A 23,265-nucleotide genomic window follows, 5' to 3' on the forward strand; every position below is an offset into this window, starting at 1 on the left:
GGAATTACATATTTTAATGAAGAATTACGATTTTAGTTGTTTTATATTTAAAAATATTATTTGTGGGCACATTAAACTTTTAAAGTACCTGTAGGGCTATTGGGCTATTGGGCTATATTATATTTCTTACATACAATAATACATTCTCAAATCAAATGTGATAAGTTTTACAAATCTATCTCAAATTGTAATCAAATTTTTATTTTTAACATTGTTATATATAGTTACAATACACATAATATATAATACACCATGTTACATTATATTATAAAAACAGTTAGAACTAATTTTAAAAATACAGTTATAATATTCTTTAAAAAAAAATATAATTTGTCATTTAAAATCATTTGTCAGGACGTAAAAGTAAAATGGTTAGAGATTAGTTCTTTAAAATTACAGTGATTGGTAGTCTGCCATAGCTACTATGCAGAGAATTGGATAATGGCTACTAGCTAATCAGTCAAAATTGTACAGTGAAAGAAGAGGCAGCATTTTAAAATTAGAAATTTTTTATGATAAACAGTTAATCAATTTAAAAATGCAGGTATTAAAATAATCAATAATCATAAACTAAAAATATTTGTAATATGCTGGATATTAAATTGAAAAAACATTTTTGGTAAGTAGTATGGATTTAAAAATATTCTAGATGTATAATGCCTGTATTCAAACATAGCAGTTAAATTAATGCATTATCTATAGTAGTAGTAGTTACAGTTATTTCAATATTTAATATTTGTTTGCCTATTTGGTATAATATCTTAAGTTATATTATTGTAACAAATAATAATCAATTATTTTAAGAAAAAAAAAATGTTTTAAAAACATTGTCATGCACCCAAAATGTGGCACCTTCTCATACTCAATAACATTGTTCATATAATAAACAATAAACATTAATACATAGATAAATAATTATTGTACACAAATTAAAATAATTGGGATAGGTAATAAAAATAAATGATATTAAGATATATATTTTGATCTAGACAAAATAAAATATGTCAAGAAATATACATCCATAAAATTATTAATAACTTATGTATATGGTGTATATAAAATTATGTAGCCATAATATAAATGCATGTTTATATATAATTTTTATATAACGTTGAACTAAAGGCATAGGTTGACATTTTACTATTTCACTCTTCTATAAAGCTCATTTAATCTTGAATTATTATCTGTTGTTTTTAATGGTATCGTCGTCATTCCAACACTCAGTATCAGATGGCACTGGAGTAACTTCTCTTGTGGGTCTAGGTGGTGTAGAATTTTTTTCAGTTCCCTCATTATTATTCGATGAATGATCGGAACTTAAGAAACTACTATTGGGGACTTCTCCAATAGGCAAGTCTGCAAGACGACGGCGGCTAATATAATACTCAATGACGGATGGATTGGTTTCCTTAATTGAGGGTGTAACTTTGGCCACTTTCTTTTTAACCATTGTCAATTTAGTGCGTACCTTTGATCTTTTAAATGGATACATGTTACGTTTGAATTTTAATGTTTCTCGCATTAATGTTTTAAGAGGAGGAGGTGATAATGGACAACCTAAGTCGTCGTGCGTTGGAGATGCTGCCAAATTGTCTCCAGGACGGATTCCATCAGCAAAAGTCACACGTTTAGATAAGTTTAAAGTGCGTGGTGATTTAGTAGACCTAAACACAATAATTAAAAAATTAATGTTGTTTGTAAATTATTCAATAGATATTTTACTTTAATGGCATAAAGCAAAACAACAATGACACTTCATCAGTACAGTAATAAGTAATAACAAATAAATTAAGAGTAACATCAATTATTTATTAGTTTTTAAATATTCTATATGAATTTGTTTTTTAATTTATGACTTCACCATTAACCATATCTAAATTAATATTATTATTATAATTAGATACTAATAGTATTAGATAATAAAGGTATAAATTAAAAATAAAATAAAAATTACAAATGCTTAAATACTTAATACCTATTGAAAATGAAATTATGAATATTAAATTGGATATAGGTAAATATATATAGGTATAGTGATATTTTGATATGAATAAAAATTATACAGCATACAGATGTATTTTTAATTAATTTTGATTGATGAAGCAATTTATAAATATTACAATCATAGAAAAAAAAAATTACAAGCACTAATATAGTAATATATCCATAAATATTATGTCTGTATATGCGTGTACATGTTCTTACCTTGGTTTAGATAGGATACTGTTAGTTGGTGGCTGAAACAGTCCTAAGAATGGATGTTTAATGGTATCCATGTTGTCACTATAGCGAATCATTATTGTGTCAGGCAGTTTCTCACGAATTTTTTCTTTTGCGCGAATTTTTAATTTCTGAATTAATATCTGAACAATTTACAACAGTCAAATTATTAGTTAAAAGTTAATAACTCAAATATAATTGAAAAATGTATAAGCACACAAGTTATTCACAAAAAGATTAAATTTTTTTTTATTTCTTACAATTGTAAGTAAAGAATAATAAAGATTAAACATTATAATTGAATACTGATAAAATACCTTTTGATTAATAATGGTTTCCATCATTGAAAGGTCAGCAACAGTAACTTCTTCTTTCATAAATACACCTACAAAATATAAACAAATATAATAAAATTAAGCTATGAGAGGTATAAAACATTGATTAATTATTATATTATTAGATATTTATTATTCTTTAATTTAGACACTTGAAAGTAATATTATGTAAACTATATTATACTAAAAAGAGTTTGAAACATAATTTTATCAATTAAGAAAAATTAGATATTCAGTTTACCTATATTATTTTTACAACTTAATTCCAAATGTCTGTTATTACCTGATTCATTTTCAAGGTTGTTTCCTTTTTCTACTGACATTACTGAGACGTCATCAAGGTTTATTTTTTCTTTTGAAATTACTGAGACGTTATCATTGTTTACTTCTTCTACTAAGTTCCCTAAGACATCATTGTTTTCTGAATTTATTTTTGAAGTTATATTATTCCCATTAACAACCTCTAGCATATCAATTTCATTTTTAATTTCAACATTCAAAACTAATTTTTCGGATGACTTTATGCACTCTTCAGTTTTTACTAATGAATCAGTATTTTCAGTATTTTCAGAAACATTTGAAGGTGTGACTTCATCAATCATATCTTGGTATTTGTGATTATCATCTTTAGTTTCAAGAGACTTTTTAAAATGATCTTCATTAGTATTTTGTTTATCGTTATACATTTCAACATAAGAATCTGAAAATTCACTTCCATCTGTGTCACATTCGGAGGAACTAGTCACATAATGCTCTTGATTGATATGACCAACATCATGTTCAATATTATATTTTTTAAGTATATATGGTTCATCTAGCCAGCTATTGACATTGTCATGAATGTTGTCAACTATTTCCCATTCACTTTCAATTATATGATCATTGTTTTCGTTATTGTAATTATTTACATCCTCTTCATGACCAGAATCTGAATCCAAAGAGTCCCTCTCGTCATCACTGAACACACCTGATTCAGCATCAGATGGAGCATGAAATGGAATTAAATCTGCATGTAACCAATACTCATTTATTGATCCACTTAAGTTTACATTGAAACAATGTCGGACATCATTACCAATTCCATCACGGTTACATGCATTTACAGATATGTGCACCATACATCTATCCTCAACAGCACAATATGCCATGTAATTGTCACTGGTAAGATAAAGATTGGTATTATTGTCGTCAAGTATACATACATATGCTCGAGTTTGTAAAGGTATGGACATTATATCATCAGATTTTTGTTCAGTTTCAGGCAACTTTTCTTGAGATGTCAAACTATCTGGAATATTGACTTTGACTTTGTCTGTATTAATTATAACAGGATCACTCAGTGAGTATTTAATTGGATTTTGATTGTAGTGTTGAAAATGTTGATGATATAGTTTGACGAATAATTCATCGCGACTAACACTATCTGATTTTTCATTTTTGACAATTTCCTCCTAAAAACAATGTTGTAATTTAGTATTGTTGATTACACTGCTGGAAAAATAGTTAAAGCAGGCCAGTTTCTTTTTGTGATAATTTACGAGTTAACTTACAATGAGTTTTATTTAATCAAACACATAAATAATAAGTTATATTTGTTTATAGGTATAATTTAACTCCAAAAACCTTATTCTTAGCCAACTAGTATACAATTAGTGATGATTTTAGTGAGCGCTATTCATAACTGCACACTTATCATTTATAACCACATTCTACAACATTCAATGCCGCATATATTTTATCTATTTAAAAAAAGGAAATTTGGAAGGCAGTCAGTCATCTTGTTAAAATAAAAAATCATAAAAATACCTTATCTGGACAAATGTGCGGTAAAAGTAAAGCCATCTGCAGATAATTCTGATAGTTTTATTTTGAGATTATGGTTAAATGATTGACTTATATGCGGTACTAAACACTAATATGATTTCAGATAAACATATGCTTATTGATACGTATAAATGTATTCAGTATTGAACATGCGATTTTGGGAGAACTGAGTGAATTTGAATAGCAAGCTTTTATCACAAATTATGACGACCGCCATAAATTTATCATCAACCAATTACTATATATTTACCCGAGTGTCTGAAATGATAGTATCAATGTTTTCATTTGGTACTTCCTCTTTAGAAAATTCAACTTCACCAACATTGTCAGACGGAAAATTTTCAAAAACATTGACCAACTAAATGAAAAATGAAATTGTTAATATACACAATATATAAATAATTATTGATAAGAAAAATTGTTTATTATCTTACTTGTGAAACTGTTTCATCAATGGTTGGAATGGCTTTTATCTCGTGTTCAGATGTATCTGTATCTACAGATTTCCACATGTCATAATCTTCAGTATGGTAACTATAATTTGGATTAAAGTTTTCATACACACTATAGTCAATTGGACTTAGTAAATCATGTTCGATCGTTTTCATTTCAGAATACATAGGTATACCAGTGTATTGTTCATAAGTTTGAAAGTAATCATCATATGCATAAGGATTAATTTCATGATAATCATCATTCATGCAATTTATTGACATTATTTCACATGTTTGGTTTTGTTCGTTATAAAGATCATCCTCATTGTTAGATGTAGTATATTTTAGTTCATCAGTTAAGATGCTTGTTTCAGTTTCATCCTTATACACTTCCTGTCTATTATTAAAACTCTGTAATTTGCCTATTTCATTATCCATGGGTTGTTTATCCCAACGAGATTTCTTTTTTAATTGTAATTCTTCATCCCCAGATTTAGAATTACTTGAATGATTAATTTCAGTAACTGACTTATCCAAATTTATCCAATCTGACGTCCATTGAGTAATTAGTTCATTGTTGGATTTAGAAACTTCTAGTATATTGGTGCTAGACTTTTGTGAGTACATAGGATCTGAATTTGTTTTCTCTGTTTTAACTGATACAACCTCATTTTCCAAACCTTCAGTATTACAATCTAAATGTTGATCAGAGGAAACAGTTGAATTAGACAGAGTGGTTATTTCTTTCTCCATAAGAAAATTGTCAACTACTAAAGGAATTTCTTGTTCTTTGATTACTGAATCTGAACTACTATTTGTTTGAAACACATTAGATGTAAGTTCCTCGAGTTTTTTAAATTCACTATCATTTGAGAATGTTTCATTTTTATTAGATATATTTGGTGGGTCATTTTTCAATAAATTTGAATTAATTTGTTCACTTTCTCCTTCATCACTTGAATGTTCTGATGTATTAGTGCTTGTAACAAGTGAATGGTCAGTATTGGATTCTTCAGAGTCATCCCAATCATAACTATGATCTAATGCTTTGTCATTAGTTTCAATATTAATTTTAAGTAATTCTTTTTTAGTTACATCCGGTTTTTCTATTTGTGTTTGAGAAAAATTAACTACTTTGGGTGTATCAGACTTTAAAAATTGTGCTTCATTAACTTTTGGTTCATCATTATTAGATTCTTCTTCTTTTAAGGTCACTTTAAGATCTTTGATTTTATCAGATTTAATTAGGCTAATTGGTGAAGAAAATCCAAATCCAAATGGTATATTTTGACAAGTTGAAAGTTTCTTTAAATTCATTTTTACTTTATCCCTATAAGATACAGTTTCTGTAGCAGCTCTAATAACAGTACAAGTAATAGGAGGTTTATCATATAAATCAATTGGTAGTACACTTTGGGTCTGTGGTTTAAAAATACTCTGTAGATCTTTATTTGTATCATGCTGTTCAGTATTATCATTTTTAAGTTTAAATATATCAATAGGAGATTTGTCAGCAGATTTGTTTAACAACTCATAATTTTCTTCAGTACAATCCTTTACTTTTTCATTAGATTCATGGTCAGAGTTCTTAAAATTAATTAATTTGTTTTCTTCAACTAGATGTTTTGAAACATTGTCAATTTTGTCACTTTTGATATTTTTGTTGGGCTTTTGCGATCTTTTTTTACTTTCTTTTTCCTCAACGTTTTCATTAAATTCATTAAGACATTTGGGTATTTCATATTTGTTTTTACTGCTATTTGTAGGAGGACATTTATCTATTAAATTAAGTGAGTCAGATTTTTTTTTTCTAACATTTTTATTGTATTTATTGGTATCATGTACAGGTGATGTTTTACTTCTATTTTTTAATTCCGAGTGATGGACGACTCCCCTCCTGGAACTTTTTTTAATTGTGTTCCACTCATTGGGTCGCAATTCAAAAAACTGAACTGAATCTTTTTTACTTTTATTTTGGTTTAAAACTTCTACATCTTCAGCCTCTGAAGTATCAGTAGTTTTAGATTTTTTTTTAGACTTTTTTTTTATTATGTGTTCATCTGAATCAACAGATTTTTTGTTTTTATTCTTCTTTTTTTTATCATTATCTTTAGGTTTAAAAGAACTATCAACTAATTTAGATTTTTTAGGAGTTTCCTCATCATCAGAAATATCTGATTCATGCTTTCTTTTTAAACTTTTCTTTGATTTTTTATTCTTTTTTTCTTTGTCGTTTAAATATTTTAATACTTCAATGACAGTGTCATCACATGAAAGAGACTGGCTTTTATTCACTTTTTCTGTTTTAACCAATTTTGTAATTGTTTCTTTTAAACAATCTTTAACTTTTTCAAATTTGTCATCATTCTCTTCATTTAATTTATTTTCTTTTTTTTCGTGTTTTCTTTTCTTCTTCTTATGTTTAGGTTCTTTACTATCAGAAGGTCTTTTTTTAATTTCAACATTTAATGCTTTTTCGATTAAATTGAGAATACTACTATTGGCATCTTTTTCATCTTCAGGACTTTTAGTCTTGTTCTTATCACTCCTGTGCTTCTTTTTGTAATTTGTTTTGGTTTTTCTTTTTTTCTTATTTTTTGATTTCTTTTTTTTCTTTTTTTCAACCGTAGAGGTTGAATCGGTTGATTCAGAATCACTATCATCTGAACTACTATCACTTTCTGACTCTGAATCTTGTGAACTTTCACTGGAACTCGATTTATGCCTCTTTTTTTTACTTCCTTTATTCTTAAATGTCTTAGACTTTTTACTAGACGATTTTTTCTTTTTTCTGTTCTTTAAATTAATAGTAGATAATTCTTCATTAAATGATCTATCATTGGAATCAGACTCCTCGGCAGCATTTCGTAATGAAGCAGATTCATCTGAAGACTTGGTGGACATGTACTCTTCAGACTCGTCTTGTATTGAATCATTATTCAATGATACAGACTTCATTGATAAGTTGTTTTCAGAATCTTTTTCAGTAGTTACATTCGCATTAGTAGTAATAGAAATGTCACATTCTTCCTTCTCAGCTTTTACAATTTTCAAAAACTCTTCATATTCTGTATTTAATTTAGTGTGTCCTTGTGGTTCTTGAATCTGAACAGGTAGAACTGGACAAACATTAACTTCAATCTTTGATTCGTCTTCACCAACATCAGATGCAGTGTCCATTGCTTCTTCCTGGTGGCTTATGTCCAAAGAATTGTTTTCTTCTCTTTTGATTGTGCAGATATTATCATTAGTATTCATTTCTACACTTTGGGTAACTCCAACATATGCTACTTTATTCTCAGCAGCTGGACTACCGTCATAATCACTATCCCACTTAGATGGAACAGTAGGTCTTAATTCAACAAGAGATGTATCATCATTGAATCTAGATTTTTTAGTTCGTTTACTAGTTGTGAATTCATTCATTAAAACATCTTCATCTATTTCAATATTTGGATCTTCTTTGACTTGAGTTACAATAAAATTTGTTTTTGGCCACCAACCTTTGAATGGATAAATATTCTTATCTTTCATCATAACTAAAAGTTTTTCGTCTATGCTGTTACAGTTATTATCGGTATAATTTTCTTTGAGCCTAAAACAAAATAATTTATAATTTACAATGTATAATGTAATAAAATTGGCAAATCCAGTGGCTCAAATGGGGGATAAATCCCCCTTCTTCCATGACCTTTTCACAGTATTAATGATCTTATAAAAACTATTTATATTTTTAATCCAAATCAAGTAATAGTGTAACCTAAAAAATGAACTATGCTTCCTCCCCCCCCCCTCTCGTGAAAAATCCATTAGAACACCACCGGGCTAATCTACAGTAGTTATAGCAATGTGTTTACAATACTAAGGCCACAAAAGAACAACCAAAGCATTGACAAAAACTCATCTGGTAACATTTGGTAGCATTTGCCAACAGTCGACAGCTGTGAATGTGTAGTAACTATAGTAATAGTGTACACGCTGATGGACTAGAGTGGAGAATTCAGTACGATAGTGAGAGAAATCGGAACACTGTGATGAAGCTCATGTCAGTGGCAAAATCTAATAATTCAAAATTGCAATTGATTTTCTAATATACAGAGAAGGCATTCTACTGTTAATATTTTTTTTCTATGGTATCAACATCACTGTCAGGACTGCTTGCACATTACTTAGACAACCTATTATTAATATTGAAAGCAGCTAATTACATTCAACCACTTCCAATATTAACAAATGCAAACAGATACAGCGAACTTAGCGGTTGAATGCAATTAGTTGTTTCCAATAATAATAATAGGATGGCTTATCTGTATATTATATTAAAATCAATGATATTACATAATTCATTTTAAAATCATTATCAATAATTTATGTTTTATGCCCTTGGTTATAATATTAACCCTTAGTCTTAAACATATGATGAATATATACTTTACTTTTTTGGTTTCATTGCAGATAAGAACTTGAGTACAATTGCTTCAATTTCTGGAAGAAGTGTGGCTAACATTTGCTGTCTGTTCTGAAGATGATAAGTGGCATTTGCTGGATTTTCACTAAACTTTATGGATGGTTTATTTTTAGTGCATCGAATAATATAGCTGGGGAAATCCTTAGTAAAGTCTCCTTCGTGTGTGGTGACCTCAAGACCCTTCAGAATTTCTTTTTTACGATCTAATAAGTTGTGGCGTAATTTCTGATCTCCAATTCCTTTTTCTGTTTCGAATGGTCTTTAAAATATAGATATAAAAATAACACAGACAATTAAAATAAATAAAAGGTAAGTACAAATTATAATTTTGTGCTTATGAAATAACTGTATTCTACTGATGATTGTGATGCAGAGGAGAATAAACAAGACTGGGCATTAATGAGTTAAAAAGTTAAGTTACTTTTAATTAAATTACTTAGAGTTAATTATTGGACCTTTTCCGTTTATTCACTATCACTTTTTTATCGGTTTTTTCTTTGGTATGTTTAAGCATTTAATAATAATAATCCACACAAACATATTATTTAGATTCTGGGGGCATGAATTATGCTGTGTTGTATCATTGTTTCAAACAAATTTCTAAGACACTACGTGTACTGGATCAAGTAGCCTTGCCCTAAGAACTCTCAATGGTTATATGGCATGAGCCAAAGTGTTAAGATCTACAAAATTAAGGGAAGGATTCACCGTCATGTGTTGAAAAGTTTGATCAATGCAGTAGAAGCGTTACTCATCAGATATTTTTGTCGTGCCTACAGCAACATGTTCAATGATAATTGGCAACAATGTATATGCCCATCTGTTGGAATAGGAATTAGAAAAGTTTCTATAGTTTCCCTATAAATACCACTTAAAACCCATTGGTTTCAAAACAAAGTTACCTCTGTTTTATTAAAAACAATAAAAGTAGGGGTAGTGAATAAACGGAAAACGTCCTACATTTACAACCATTATCGAGAAAAGAAAAATATAACTAATAGACAAGGTATCCCAGACGTATTTGTACACTGTGTGTGTGACACAAAGGCTGAAATAAATATTATTCTGTATTAAATCTTAACTAAGTTGGGTAAACAAATATGGTACTGGTTTTTTTGTTGATAATTTATTAAGTATTAATGCAGAAAACCTTGGTTCATGGTTATATTATTTTACTTTTTTAATGTTTACATAATATTAGTGTTTACTAATATAGTTACAGAGTAATGGGGTACAATAAAATAATGGTTTTATTAAGCATTGTATTCATACTATCAATTGATTAATAATTAATATTATATGTGTAATTAAACATATTCAAATGAAAAATTTGATTGTTATAATTTCACCAAAAAAATGTTAACAATTTTACCATCACTTCGGAAAAAGTTGTAGACAAATTGATAAAAAAAATATATTCATGTAATTCAATTATTTTATTGGATTTTGTCATTGATCGAGTGTTTAAGTATCTGAAATACCTGAAGGAATTAGTTTAAATATTTATCCTTAAAAAAAAGTATAATTCTAAATTATATAAGAAAAAAAAGATAGCGAGTTAAGTTACTTATTGAAACTTTTACAAATTAAACAAAAAGAAAAGAATCTTAACTTTAAACTTAACTTCCATTTGTCTATATTAAATTGAGTTAAAAAAAATTAAGTCGCCCAGTTTTAATAGTAAATACACAACTGACCGTTGTTAAAAAAAAAAACTTAACTTACGTGTTAGATTCATTTTTATGGTTATTACTATCAGATCTTGAGTCTCCGTGCCTTTTCTTTTTTCTGGACTTGCGCTCTTTATCTTTCATTTCTTTAGCTTCATCCATCTTGAATCTTCTAAATCTGTCGAAATGAAATCCACCTTTGACAAAATCTCTCCAACTCTTGACTTCTAGGGCTCGCATCTTTGGCTTTTCTGTTGATCTTGACCTAGACCTAAATGAAAAATAATGCCATGGCGACATGAATTTTAAGCAGTAATAATTTCGGGTAATTGATATACCTCTATTTAAATGATAATGTAAATATCAAATAGGTACAAAAAGTGCTCAGCGCTTCCTTCACTAAAGTTTATAGAATAATATTGCAGCAATGCTGACGACCCGGGACTTTGTTTTCTGTGGATAATTTTTGCGCTAAATATTTATTATCGGATTTAGTACAGTCTTTGTGCTGAGGAATAAAAATTGGGAAAATAATAACCTGGATTTTGAATGTGAACGACGACGATATTTGTGGCTTCTCCTGGATTCATCTCGACGCCTGTGATGGTGCCTACTCGAGCGCTTATCCTGTTCTCTTATCTTAGCTGAATATTTTTCTGCCAATGACTCTATACCAAGTTTCTGAAGGATTGGAGCTTCATTTCCTAAAATAAAAATTAATTTAACTTAGACTCAATATTAATTTACTTCAGTAAAGCTTCCATAAAAATATACAAACAAATAAATAAATAAATAACTAGTGAATAAAATATTTTCCGAAATCAAAACTAATCATTTATCATTCAACATCTTTATTGATGCGGTGTCTAAAGTCATTCAACCACGTAGAATCCTCTTATTTGCTGATGATGCAAAACTGTTTCACAATATAATTACTATGGATGACTGCATAGTATTACAAACGGTTTTATTTAAACTTGTTAACTGGTGCGAAACAGTTGGCCTATCCTTAAACTTAGATAAATGTGCAAGACTATGACATTCTTCAAAACGCATAAATGTATCATTCATGAATACCTAGTGTACAACCAAATCTTGCGTCGAGTAAATCAAGTAGATGATTTAGGAGTGAGACTAGTACCATTGTTATCCTTTAATAATCACATAGAATACATTACATGTAAAGCTTTACCTACTCAGGGCTCCAAATATAGACCAAGCTGTCTTACAGCAATATATACATCATTAGTAAGATCAATCTTGGAATATGGGTTGGTAGTATGCTCTCCTTACACTCAGAAAAACATAGAACGAATTGAAAGTGTCCAAAAAAGATTTTTTTTCTTTCGCCGGATATGTTTTAAAAGTTAACCACCCACCACATGACTATGCACTGGTTTCTAAATTATTAAATTTAGCTAGCCTTGAAACCAGAAAAAAAGTATTGAACATTTGAACATACAATTCATAAGCAATCTGGTTAATGGCAAAATAGATGCTACTCGAATATTAACTAACTTGCATTTTGTGTTCTCAGGATTGAGTCACAAACTACACATACTTTTCAACTCAATAATCGATCAACGAATTACTTATTTAATGATCCTCTACAGAGAAAAATGCGTCTCATTAATTCAGAACCCAATCTTTTAGAATATAAGCCTTAGTGAAAACCAAAACAATAAGATATTAGTTCGGGACCACAATAAATGTTTGTTTTAATTTGTTTTATCTGTGTGTACATCACTCATTGCTGTTAATAAATTATACATTGTATGTTATCTTTAAGTAATAATAAAAATTTGTGCAATTTCCGTCAGGCAATGATTTAAATAAAATAAAATAACCACAGAAAAACATTTATCTTCAAAATGTTTCAATATGAATATGGTATTGTTTAAGGAAAATAAATGTTATGAAATATATTCAATTTCACATTTTCATTTCAAATACCAAATCTTAAAAATGTCAACAAAAGTTACTTTTTGATTTTAAATATTAAGTGATTTAATTAACAGTCATAGGTAGTAGGTACCTATCAAATACCCAAGACTAGTCATATTTAGAGTTAAAAAGATTTGAAAGTAATGTGTTTATATTAGATGGTCATTATAATTGTTGTGAAATATACATAAAGATATATGAATATAAAGTTGTATTCATTTATATTTTATTAGCCCACATCAAAACTCAGAAATAATGTATTCAATACTTCTATGACAGTCAACAATTATTTAGTATTTACAAGACATGTAATATAGTACAATATAATCAATATTTTTTTTTTTATTTTTTTTTTTACAACAATTTGAAACTATTACAAAACTAAATATATTATTAATCTACATATTTTTATCAAATTTATTCTAAGAAAAATGGCATCTAACAAGATTTTAAAATGAATTAGGTAAATGGTAACTACAAATCATGAAAAAAAAAATGGTATTCGTTAAGTTAGAACTTTTGAACTTTTGACCAGCATCTAATAGGTAGGTTAGGTAGCATGAAACCTAAAGACAATTAATTTTGACAAGTCACCTAAAAAACTATGCCTTAATAATGAGTATTTAACTTCATTTTATCAATAAAAATATAATTAAAAAGTAGTTGAAAATAGAATAATAAATAATACAAGGTCTATTTAAAAAGTACCAGGACAAATATTATTACGGCTAATTCAAGCATGATAACATTTTAAACTATAATATATAGATATATTCCCCACGTATTAGTAAATATTTTAAAGGAAACACAAGTTGCTATTTTATTTCAGTTTAAATTAACACATCGTTAAATCGAGTCACTTTGTTTTGTTTGGCGTTTTTGATATGTTCAAACAGAAGAAAAATCATTTAACAATTTGATAAGACCTTCAAAATCGTTCTATCGATCCTAATTTTATAAAAACAGAACAGGTGACAAGACATGAGTTTATGGGTACAATCTAGGTCATTCCAGTGAAAAACAAAATTTTCCTCTCGGCTAAAAAAAGCTTGTCAAGTGTGGTCAAATGTCAAGACAATGCTGATTGTTTTTTTGATATTGAAAGCATTGCTCATTATGAATTTGTACACCATGGACCAACAGTCAATCAGGTATTCTACGGAGATGTATAAATACATTTGGGAGAAAAAATTTGTAAAAAATACCCAGAAAAATGGCAAACAAGAACCTGGTTTCTTCACCACGACAATACGCCAGCCCATTCGGCGCTGTCGATAAGTGCATTTTTGGCTGATAAAAAACACCTGCTGTCCCGCACCCTCCATATTATCCTGATCTGAACCCATGTGTTTTTTTCTTTTCCCAAAACTAAAATTTGCACTCAAAGGACAACAATTTCAAAATGTAAAAGAAATTAAAGCGGATACGGCAGCAGAACTCAGTCTTAACTTCAGAGCAGTTTCAAAGGATTTTCAAAAAATGGCAAGAACACTGAGACCATTGCATTTTGTCTGGAGAATATTTTGAAGGAGGTATCTTTAAATAATGTGTAACTTAACTTTTGTATTTATTAAAAATAAAATCCTGGTAGTATTTGAACACACCTCTTATTCAAGAATCAAGGATCTTAAGTTGCAAAAGTTAGAAAAATGCTAAACATTGCAGAATATTTTTTGCAAGGCATCCTGATGAACCAAAAAGTGCCATCAGAACAAAGTCCTGAAGAAACCTACATCTAGGATTGTATGTTGAATTTTATAAGTCTTGTCAAATACTTTTAAAGCTGTTAATTTTCCAAAAAAATTAACTTACAGTTGTTTTTATTGAACTACTGAAGTCAAGACAATATATACCAAAATAACAAACAAGAGAAATAAGTTTATACTTATGTTATAACAATTTTTGCTTCTAAAACATAATTTAAATTTTAAAAAAAGTAATCACTCTGCGCTACAGCAGATGTCAAGTGTACTTTGTCATTGAGCAAGTCACTGTAATGTATGTCGTTTTTCCTGATTATTTTGAACAGTGCTGAAAATTTTCAATTTTGACCTAACAGAAACACCAACTACATCTGATTTTCTGTCATAAATCAATCTCAAAGTTGTAGATTAAAGCATTTTTTAAAACATCTATACACAAAAAAAAAAAACGTTTTCTAAGATCAATACATTTATAGCTCTGCTCAGAATCTTAAAGTGGACATTTGGTAAGCACTATGCTGAACAGTATCTACTATCAAGGTAATGCATGTCTTGGATTGAGTAACTTAAATGGTTATGCAACAACTATTGTAATTACAATTTTAACAAATGTTCAACCTTCAATCCAGATATTTTAAAAAGTACTGAGAAATGTCTACTTCCTCAAAGTGAATGGTAAAAGCATTTAATCTATAAGGAAACATGTTGAAGACACAGTAAAAAAAAAATCACATAATTGTAAAATTGATACATTCTTTGCTTTGCTCAAAATCTAATACTAAAAGACATACAATTAAAAAGTAATATTTGACATTGAAGGTACACAAATAGGTGGACATCAGGCGAGGAACTTAAGAAATTTAAATAGCCCTCCCATCTTAAAAAAATTAAAATTTGCATTATTATTATTGGATTATTCTAGCTCTCCCGCTAATTCAACCAAATATCCTCCTTTGGGATACTAACTGGTTTTTTCCAATTAATTTGTAAGTAATTGAAAAATATTCATAAATATTAAAATATATTATTATAAAGTAGCTATACTTACAATACTATATCTTAGCAAAAAAATTGATTTATAACATAGTTATTTATTATACTATATTTAAGTATTGAAAACGGCCACCCATATTTCTAATTCATTCACTAGGACAGATTATTTTGACGGGTTTAGATTTTAGGTTCAATAATTAAACCAAAATGTATAATAATTTTAAGTTCAGATGAGCTATTTAGTAAAGAAAAATTGTTCATGGTACCCATCCGTATTTTTTCTTTTTACATTTTATTTAATGTGTTTCACTTTAAAAATTAATATTTTAATTTGAGAATTGTTGGAATTAATCTAATTTAAACTTCAGATAGAAATTTGAGAAAATAAATATAATCATTAGATTATATTTTAAACTGTCATAAAATTAAGTGCTATGTTTCTGTATCCAAAATTAAAAATAGACATTTGAATTTGAAGTGGTTTAAGTTTTAAATAAAATATGTTATACAGAATTTAACTAATTTATGAATTATTCTATTATGTTGTACATATATTTTTAGTTTTAACTATACATCAATGCTCTATTATAATCCTTACAATTGCATACATAAATTACATATTAAGCATTCAACAACAATTTAAAATATTATATTTACCGCCACTTCTTAAGAGATGTTGATATAATGCTGCATTATTTCCTTGTAACAATTCATCTTTCTTCATTTCTTCAATTTGTTCAATCGTTTGTTGAGCCTTGATAACTTTAGCAACTATAAAACGAATAAAATTGTTCAGTAAACTAAATTATTAATTTGAGTATTTTACATGAGATAGTGTCACAAAATTAGATGATAGATTAAATTTTGAGTTATTAGAGGGGCCTCATAAATGCACGTTTTTTTTCTAATTCAAAAGATATGTATCGACAGTTATCGCAATTTTTATTCTGAAAAAGTATTCGGACTCTCCATAATATGTACAAGGGAAGGATCAAGCCACATTTTTAACTGTTGTAATTTAGATGATTTATGATTCTGATACATTTAGAAAAATGTTGTTATAATTATCAAAAATTGGCAAAATTTTAAACTTAGACAAAACTAACTAAAATCATGCAAATGTGCCTCGATTAATCCCTCATACAAGTTGAGGAAAATTAGAATATTTTTTCAAAATGCAAATCAATGCAATCGTTGCGACGTATTTTTTTAATTAGAGTTGTCAGTTTGAGTGGAAAATAAATATTTTTTTCTGGATCACAAAATTGTTATCAGACGTGTGAGTGCAGGTGAGATCCCTCCGTGCTACTATGTGGGTTACAACTTTTAACGATCATTTACGACTAATACCGTGACACCGCTAATTGCTGAATGTATAAGAAGTTGCCTATACAATTTTCCTTAGAATCCAGTAGTAAGGAGGCCCCTAAAGTTGTTAGTAAGGTTCAGGACTTAAAGCACTTATAATCATTAAAACAAGAACTGAAAAAAGCATTTAAATATACTTTATAACAAGCATTCAAATATAATACATAGGAGAATTATTTTTAATTCTAGGTTTACCATGAACAAAAACAACACAAAAAAAACAGAAATTAACAAAAATGTCTAGGTTTTTGTCAGTAACCCATCTACATCTAGACTATATAGGACATATATGTCAGCAGAGTTATGCATAAAAGCAAAAATAATTGAAAAAACTGGAAATAAGCTTTTTTCCAACGAGAAATTTTTACATTGAGTACAAAAAGAAATGTAATAATACAAACTGATAAATATCTCATTTATAACTCGCTTACCTTTTTTATTAGTAACAATTTTTTTCTTTGTAACTGTTTGAAATACATTATGTTCCGGTACAAATTCCCCGTCATTTCCTTCTCCAATATCTGGACTCTGATTATCAGTAACTGAATTATTTTGTTCTTGTAACTTTTGTTTCATCATTGAAAATGCCATAAGACGTTTTTTGGCTTGGGATTTACCCAACACCGTTGATGCTTTGGACACTTTCTCAATAGAGTCATCTTTGCCGTTTAATGCAGGTGAGGTTTGCTGTTGATTTAGCACCTCATTAACAGTTTCAGTTTGACTTTGTGGATTTATTGGATAGCTAGATTGTTGAGCCTGAATATTGTATAGTTGCACCTGGGCAATCACAGGAACTTGCTGTTGCACTGCTGTAATCAAAGGCAGAGTTGGAGGGTCAATGGTCTGTTGAACTATATTGTCAATGCTCTCTGGTATGTTTTGTTGCACTTCAATTTGTTCAGATGTTACAGTTTGAAAGGGAACAGCACTTATAGTTTGTGTAGGTTTTTCAAGAAGAACATCAGATTTATAGTTTTCTGATCCTTTCATAGGATCATCATCATCAGTTTCTGCCGTAGGAGAATATCTGAAACATAAAATATATATTTATTAATAGGTATCAGCTATTTAATTATATTAATATACACAATCAACTATAAAATATATTAAGCTACCTATTAGAGTCGTCAACGACAGCATTGGTTTTATTAGCTGGCTTCTCTTCAACTGGTAACTGCACAGCATCAGGTGGTGGTGGAGGTGGTTTTGATGTTTGGGTTTGATTTGCTTGGTTAAAATTATAATTGTAATAATTTTGATATGGTTGATAATATTGTTGACTATTATAATCCCATTGGTACTGAGGATAAGGATAGCCATAATAATTGTTATAGTTGTACATATAATTATTGTAGTTTGCATAGTTTTGCATGTTGTAATCAGCTGAGATTGGTGCTGCTGGTGGTTGTGGCATTTGTCCATTATCATTTTTAGGAAGTGGTGGAAGAGGTGGCATAGAATTATCGGTTGGAACAATTGAACTAAGTTCAACAGCAATATTTGCATTTTGAGAACTGGCATCAGTTGATTCTACAGATATTTGGTTTTCGGAATTAGTAATTTGATCTACAATTTTTGAAGGTTCTGCATCATCATTGTTCAGCAATACATTTTCAACTGGCTGACAGTTATTTTCAATGGGTAATAGCTGTTGTTGGGGCGTTTCACACATAACATTTTCTGTTGCTTCAAAATTCTCCATGTTTCTGAAAGCAAAAAAAATATATATTATAATTTTTAAACTCTCAATTACAAATTTTATTTCATTGTTGAAAAAAGGCGGTAAAAGTGGTACCAGTTACTTACACAAATTCAATATGTCTACTAATTATGCTATAAACTAGTAGCTACATAATATTATACTTTACTCAGTGCTGTAAAAACCAGATGGAAAAGTGTGGGACTTACCCCCCCCCCCCCCCGGCGATCTAGGACTGGAATGAAACATGAAAAATCTTATAAAAAACATATGGTATAGGCAGTGTCATATATAATAATAGTAAATGGAGTATTTACTTTACATTTTCATCAAAACGCAAAAAAAAAAGTAAATTTTTTGAAGAATTAGATAGTGGCAGAAAATTGACACTAATAGAAGAAAACGTTAAGGTCAAAGTTTATTATCCTACTCTTAATGCAGCATTTTTTCAGCTCAATGAATGATTTAAAGCAGTGGTTCTCAACCTTATTTGTTTCATCACCTTTAGGGGCTAATATTCAAAGCTTTGTCGCTCAAACATAAATATATTAAAACATTTTAATTGTACATTTTAGAAGAAAAATTTGAGTGCTTTTCATTTTATTCTAAAAAATACAGTATTCAGAAAAATAATAATTAAACACTTTATTTGAATTTCAAGGTTATCATTGGTCTCATGACACAACAATGCAAAGGGAACTTTACAAGGAACGGAAACTCAAGGCCTAAAAAAAATGGCAGACACTGAATATTAACACACAGGCCCCCTAAACATCAAGCAATGACGCTGACTCTACTGCAACATTAAAATATGTTGGTAGAGTATACATAAATACTAAGTAGGTACAATTATAAATAATTCATAATTTACCTGTTATTATTTTTAAACAAATATTTTTGCAACACAATTTTGACTAAAATAATCATATGATTATGGATAATCTCAGATTTTAATAGGTTTAAATAAAAATAAATAGGTACCTAAATAAGAATATTACCATGTGAAATTGTAATAAATCTTTTATATTAGTTTCTAAAATCGAATGATTATTGTCTTTGTCAAGACAACTAAAAATGTATGTAAAATAGATAAATTAACTGAATATAAAATAAATAAGTTCAGCAACATAGTTTCAAGAATTTTTATAGTTTTGAACATTTTATGGATTAATCAACAATAATTATTATAAATTGTACTATTGTAGGCACGTTTTTTTTAATTTTAATAACACAGCTAAACTCTATCTAGAATAAGAAAGCACCGGACAGCGGATGAAGACTGGTTCTAATTTGCACATTTGCCCCACTCCACAAACTATTGCCGTTGACACCTTGCACTCTGCTTACACCGCTAGCCATACCAAATGCGCAAGCGTAGTGAGTTCTTATTCTGGATAGAATTTACTGTATGGTTATATGGGTATTTTTAAAAAGTAAGTGAGCATTACCTACTTAAGTAGTTGTTTATGCTAAACATTATTTTTAATTACAATTTAATGACATACCTATCAACATTTTATTATTTTGAATAAACAACAGTAGGTAACTGATAAGTGCAATGTTAAAAAGTAAATCAAATAATAATTATTATTTCTTATGGCACTAAACAAAACAGCAGGTGCATACCAATTAAATATTTTATCTAAATATCACATGCACAATATTATGTTTAAATTAATGGATACATGCATATGCATAACAAAAATTATAAGAAATTGTCAAACATTATTCTAAATAATGCACTCAAACTTAAGCAAATACAAATTTGATCTTTTATTTATGGATAAATAATTTAAACTTATAAAAATTTAAAGTGTACCTACTATTTTATTTTCAACAAATTAACAAACATAAACCACAGAATGATATTTTAAACTTAAGATGAAATAAAGCCATAGAACAGTGGTTCTCAACCAATTTGGCAACCATTTTATTATGATAGAAAAATGTTCATGTATGTATCAAAGTATGTGTGTAATATGTAGGTACCCTAAAAAAAAGTAGACTACCCTCAGGTTGAAAATTGCTGAAAGAAAATATAGATAAGTGTTGGTTGAGATGTTACTCCCCCCCCCCCCACAATATAAATTGGAAAATAAGTCACTGTTTACAAAACAGTTTAAATTATTTGGTTATTCAATAGTAAATACTAAATAAACTAAATACCTGCCTAATGAAACTAATACATAGTATGTACTCCAGTAAATACCAACATATTTTAAAAGGTACCTACCTAAAATTATTCATTTTTATTAGCAACACAGAGTCAACAGATTTTATACAATACCACTAAAATGAACATCCAAGTATACTATTAGTTAAGTATTTTCCACGCATACAAATTTAACAACATATACCTATGATGTGAAAATGCATTAAACAAATTTAAAAAAACTGGTGAAATTATATGAGTTAAAATAAATCAAATAATTCACTTAGTGCATCTCAAATTCCAAATTCCTATTTTGCAAAGTAAACACTCGACTGGTTCAATTCAACTGGCTGTAAAAATTCAATAAATACTTATTTGCTCATGATAGGTAAGTAGTATAGGATATTTTTAGGTACTTTGTATACTTACTGCACATTGAATAGTGTTTTTATTTAACAACAAATTAATAAAAAAGTTAATTATGAAGTAGGAAGGTACAACATATATATTTCAAATGTTCTTGAAAAACTGATTTGTTGCTATAACTGTATTATAAATTAAGAAGTAAAAATTATAAAGTATAAGAATATTTAACAACAAATGAGATTCAGAACAATAAGTATCAATTCAACATTGTTTTAACTAAAGGTAATACAGTAGATACCTACACTGATGATTTATAAATGCACCAAAAATAAAATTATCCAGTGTTTCTTAACCAAAAAGAAGGTTCAAAAAATTGCTTAATGTTGTACAGTTAGTCAATTAGATCATAAAATTCTACAAAATCCATTAAGCAAATAAGAACAATAAATGTGAAGAACGAATTAAATGGTTCACTTGTTGTGATGGTCAGAATATTTTTCCTAGTCTACATAGCTTTAAAGTTATTTATTACTATACCAGTAACAAGTTACACTTGTGAAAGATGCTTCTCTAAAATCTAAATTAAACATTGTTACAACAAAGTAGCGAAATACTAGGGGTCATGGAAGATTAGATGGACTTCTAAATATATTTGATGAACAGAATCAAACATATATTGTTTATTAGGAAGAATTTAAAAATATTTAACCATACCGTCAAAGTACATATGGTTTTAATTATTTTTTGAAGATATTATTGTTATTAAAAAAAGAGGTACTTATTGAAAACACTTGAGGTACTTGAATATTTAAACTGTATAGTCAGTATAAATCAGTATACTATGGTTTAAAAGAACTACAATACATCCATGGGGGAGTTGGAAGTCCAGACACCCAGACCTTCACAGCTACGGTCATGCCTTCCCTGTCAAGAGGACTTGGGCTCGCTTATGACTGATAGTATCACATAATATTATACAACAATACAAGTTTGAGCCTCCACTAAATTTCTGGATTTAAGACTAGGTACTTATTAAAAAAAGAAAAAATGTGAAAATGACTATAACTATCACTCTACAATGAAGGCTATAATGTATAATGTAGGTATATTACATTGGGTACAAGATACAACAAATTGTTTATTTAACTGCTTAACAATTATGTCGACAAATTGACACAAGATATAAGTAGCATACAAATGTGAAACATCTACGAGTATGTGGATGTAGACAGGCACATTACAAGTGGATGCACACCGCACAGTCATGTCTAAATGGACTATGGGTAGTATACTACTAGAGCCTAAACCACCTAAAGACCAAGCGAAAACAGCTTAATCCCAGGACGAGAATACTAAATGATTTGTTTATTTGTAATTTAAGACTAAGCGATAACCAAAATTTCAGAGTAGATTTACCTCTATAACGACGATGGCGGTTGATATGGAATTTTCGTTTTCGTTGTAACTGGTTTTAACTGATTGAAGATGTCATCATTGCCTCCACTGAATGACGATTAACTTGAACGAGGACACGCGACACGGTATAATTAATGTTATTCAGTTATCCATTCTCGGCGGTGTTCTCTGGTAATGATTATACACAATGGTTACAATACTATAGGTACAATTGTTATATTTTCAATATTTCACATTAGTGAAACATTGGTACGACCACCGAAAGAAGCACGCGACCGACAGTTGGAAAGTAAAAAATTTTAAACGTACAAATCAAAAAACGACACGAAGCATGTGCAAAATATCAAAAGTCAAAAACGCACACGCCACACGGTAATCGATCAAATACAATATATTAATTGTAATTAAAAATTAATATATCCTGGTAGCACATACATCAAACTAATATTGGGCATTGGCTATTTCATTTTATAATCCTATTCTTATGGGTTTAATAAAAATATAAAATATTCATTATACAAATACCAAATTACAAAAAGGCATTATTGCAATAACAAATAACAAAGTGACGCCATTGGCCATTGGTTCTTACTTTTTGTTCTTCTTTTATTATTATAACTGCGGCACGATAGGTTCCCCTGGGTTATCGCCAGTCGGATTGGTGGGGTAG

At 28.8% G+C, this 23,265-nt stretch overlaps 1 protein-coding gene across 3 annotated transcripts; it reads right to left on the minus strand.

The window, feature by feature from the left end:
* Window positions 1-1,015: 1,015 nt before the first annotated feature.
* LOC111030724 (uncharacterized protein MAL13P1.304-like) lies at window positions 1,016-23,193 on the minus strand. Of its 3 annotated transcripts, XM_022310387.1 has the most exons (13): window positions 22,596-23,193; window positions 18,078-18,668; window positions 17,391-17,989; window positions 16,249-16,362; window positions 11,490-11,655; window positions 11,007-11,222; window positions 9,250-9,540; window positions 4,814-8,408; window positions 4,630-4,737; window positions 2,839-4,006; window positions 2,538-2,605; window positions 2,206-2,363; window positions 1,181-1,664 (listed from the first exon to the last, which is right to left on the minus strand). In XM_022310387.1, the coding sequence occupies exons 2-13, from the start codon at window positions 18,662-18,664 to the stop codon at window positions 1,181-1,183; spliced, it is 7,554 nt and encodes a 2,517-aa protein (XP_022166079.1). In that variant the 5' UTR covers window positions 18,665-18,668; window positions 22,596-23,193. The 3 variants fall into 3 exon arrangements, with proteins under 3 accessions (XP_022166085.1, XP_022166091.1, XP_022166079.1); XM_022310393.1 differs by lacking the exon at window positions 22,596-23,193 and having other exon boundaries at window positions 1,016-1,664; window positions 18,078-18,664; XM_022310399.1 differs by lacking the exons at window positions 11,490-11,655; window positions 16,249-16,362; window positions 17,391-17,989; window positions 18,078-18,668; window positions 22,596-23,193 and adding an exon at window positions 11,290-11,403 and having other exon boundaries at window positions 1,016-1,664.
* Between the last annotated feature and the right edge of the window lie 72 nt (window positions 23,194-23,265).

This window comes from Myzus persicae, unplaced genomic scaffold (genome assembly GCF_001856785.1).
Source record: "Myzus persicae strain clone G006 unplaced genomic scaffold, MPER_G0061.0, whole genome shotgun sequence".
NCBI lineage: Eukaryota > Metazoa > Arthropoda > Insecta > Hemiptera > Aphididae > Myzus > Myzus persicae.

Bases quoted from the DNA above. Each gene is read 5' to 3' on its own strand.
- LOC111030724 (XM_022310393.1), bottom strand. From the start codon at position 18,664: ATGGAGAATTTTGAAGCAACAGAAAATGTTATGTGTGAAACGCCCCAA. The intron at 8,409-9,249 runs GTAAAGTATATA...ATTTTGTTTTAG, and splicing joins TCTGCAATGAAACCAAAAAA to GCTCAAAGAAAATTATACCG. The intron at 2,606-2,838 runs GTAATAACAGAC...TATATTTTGTAG, and splicing joins CAACCTTGAAAATGAATCAG to GTGTATTTATGAAAGAAGAA.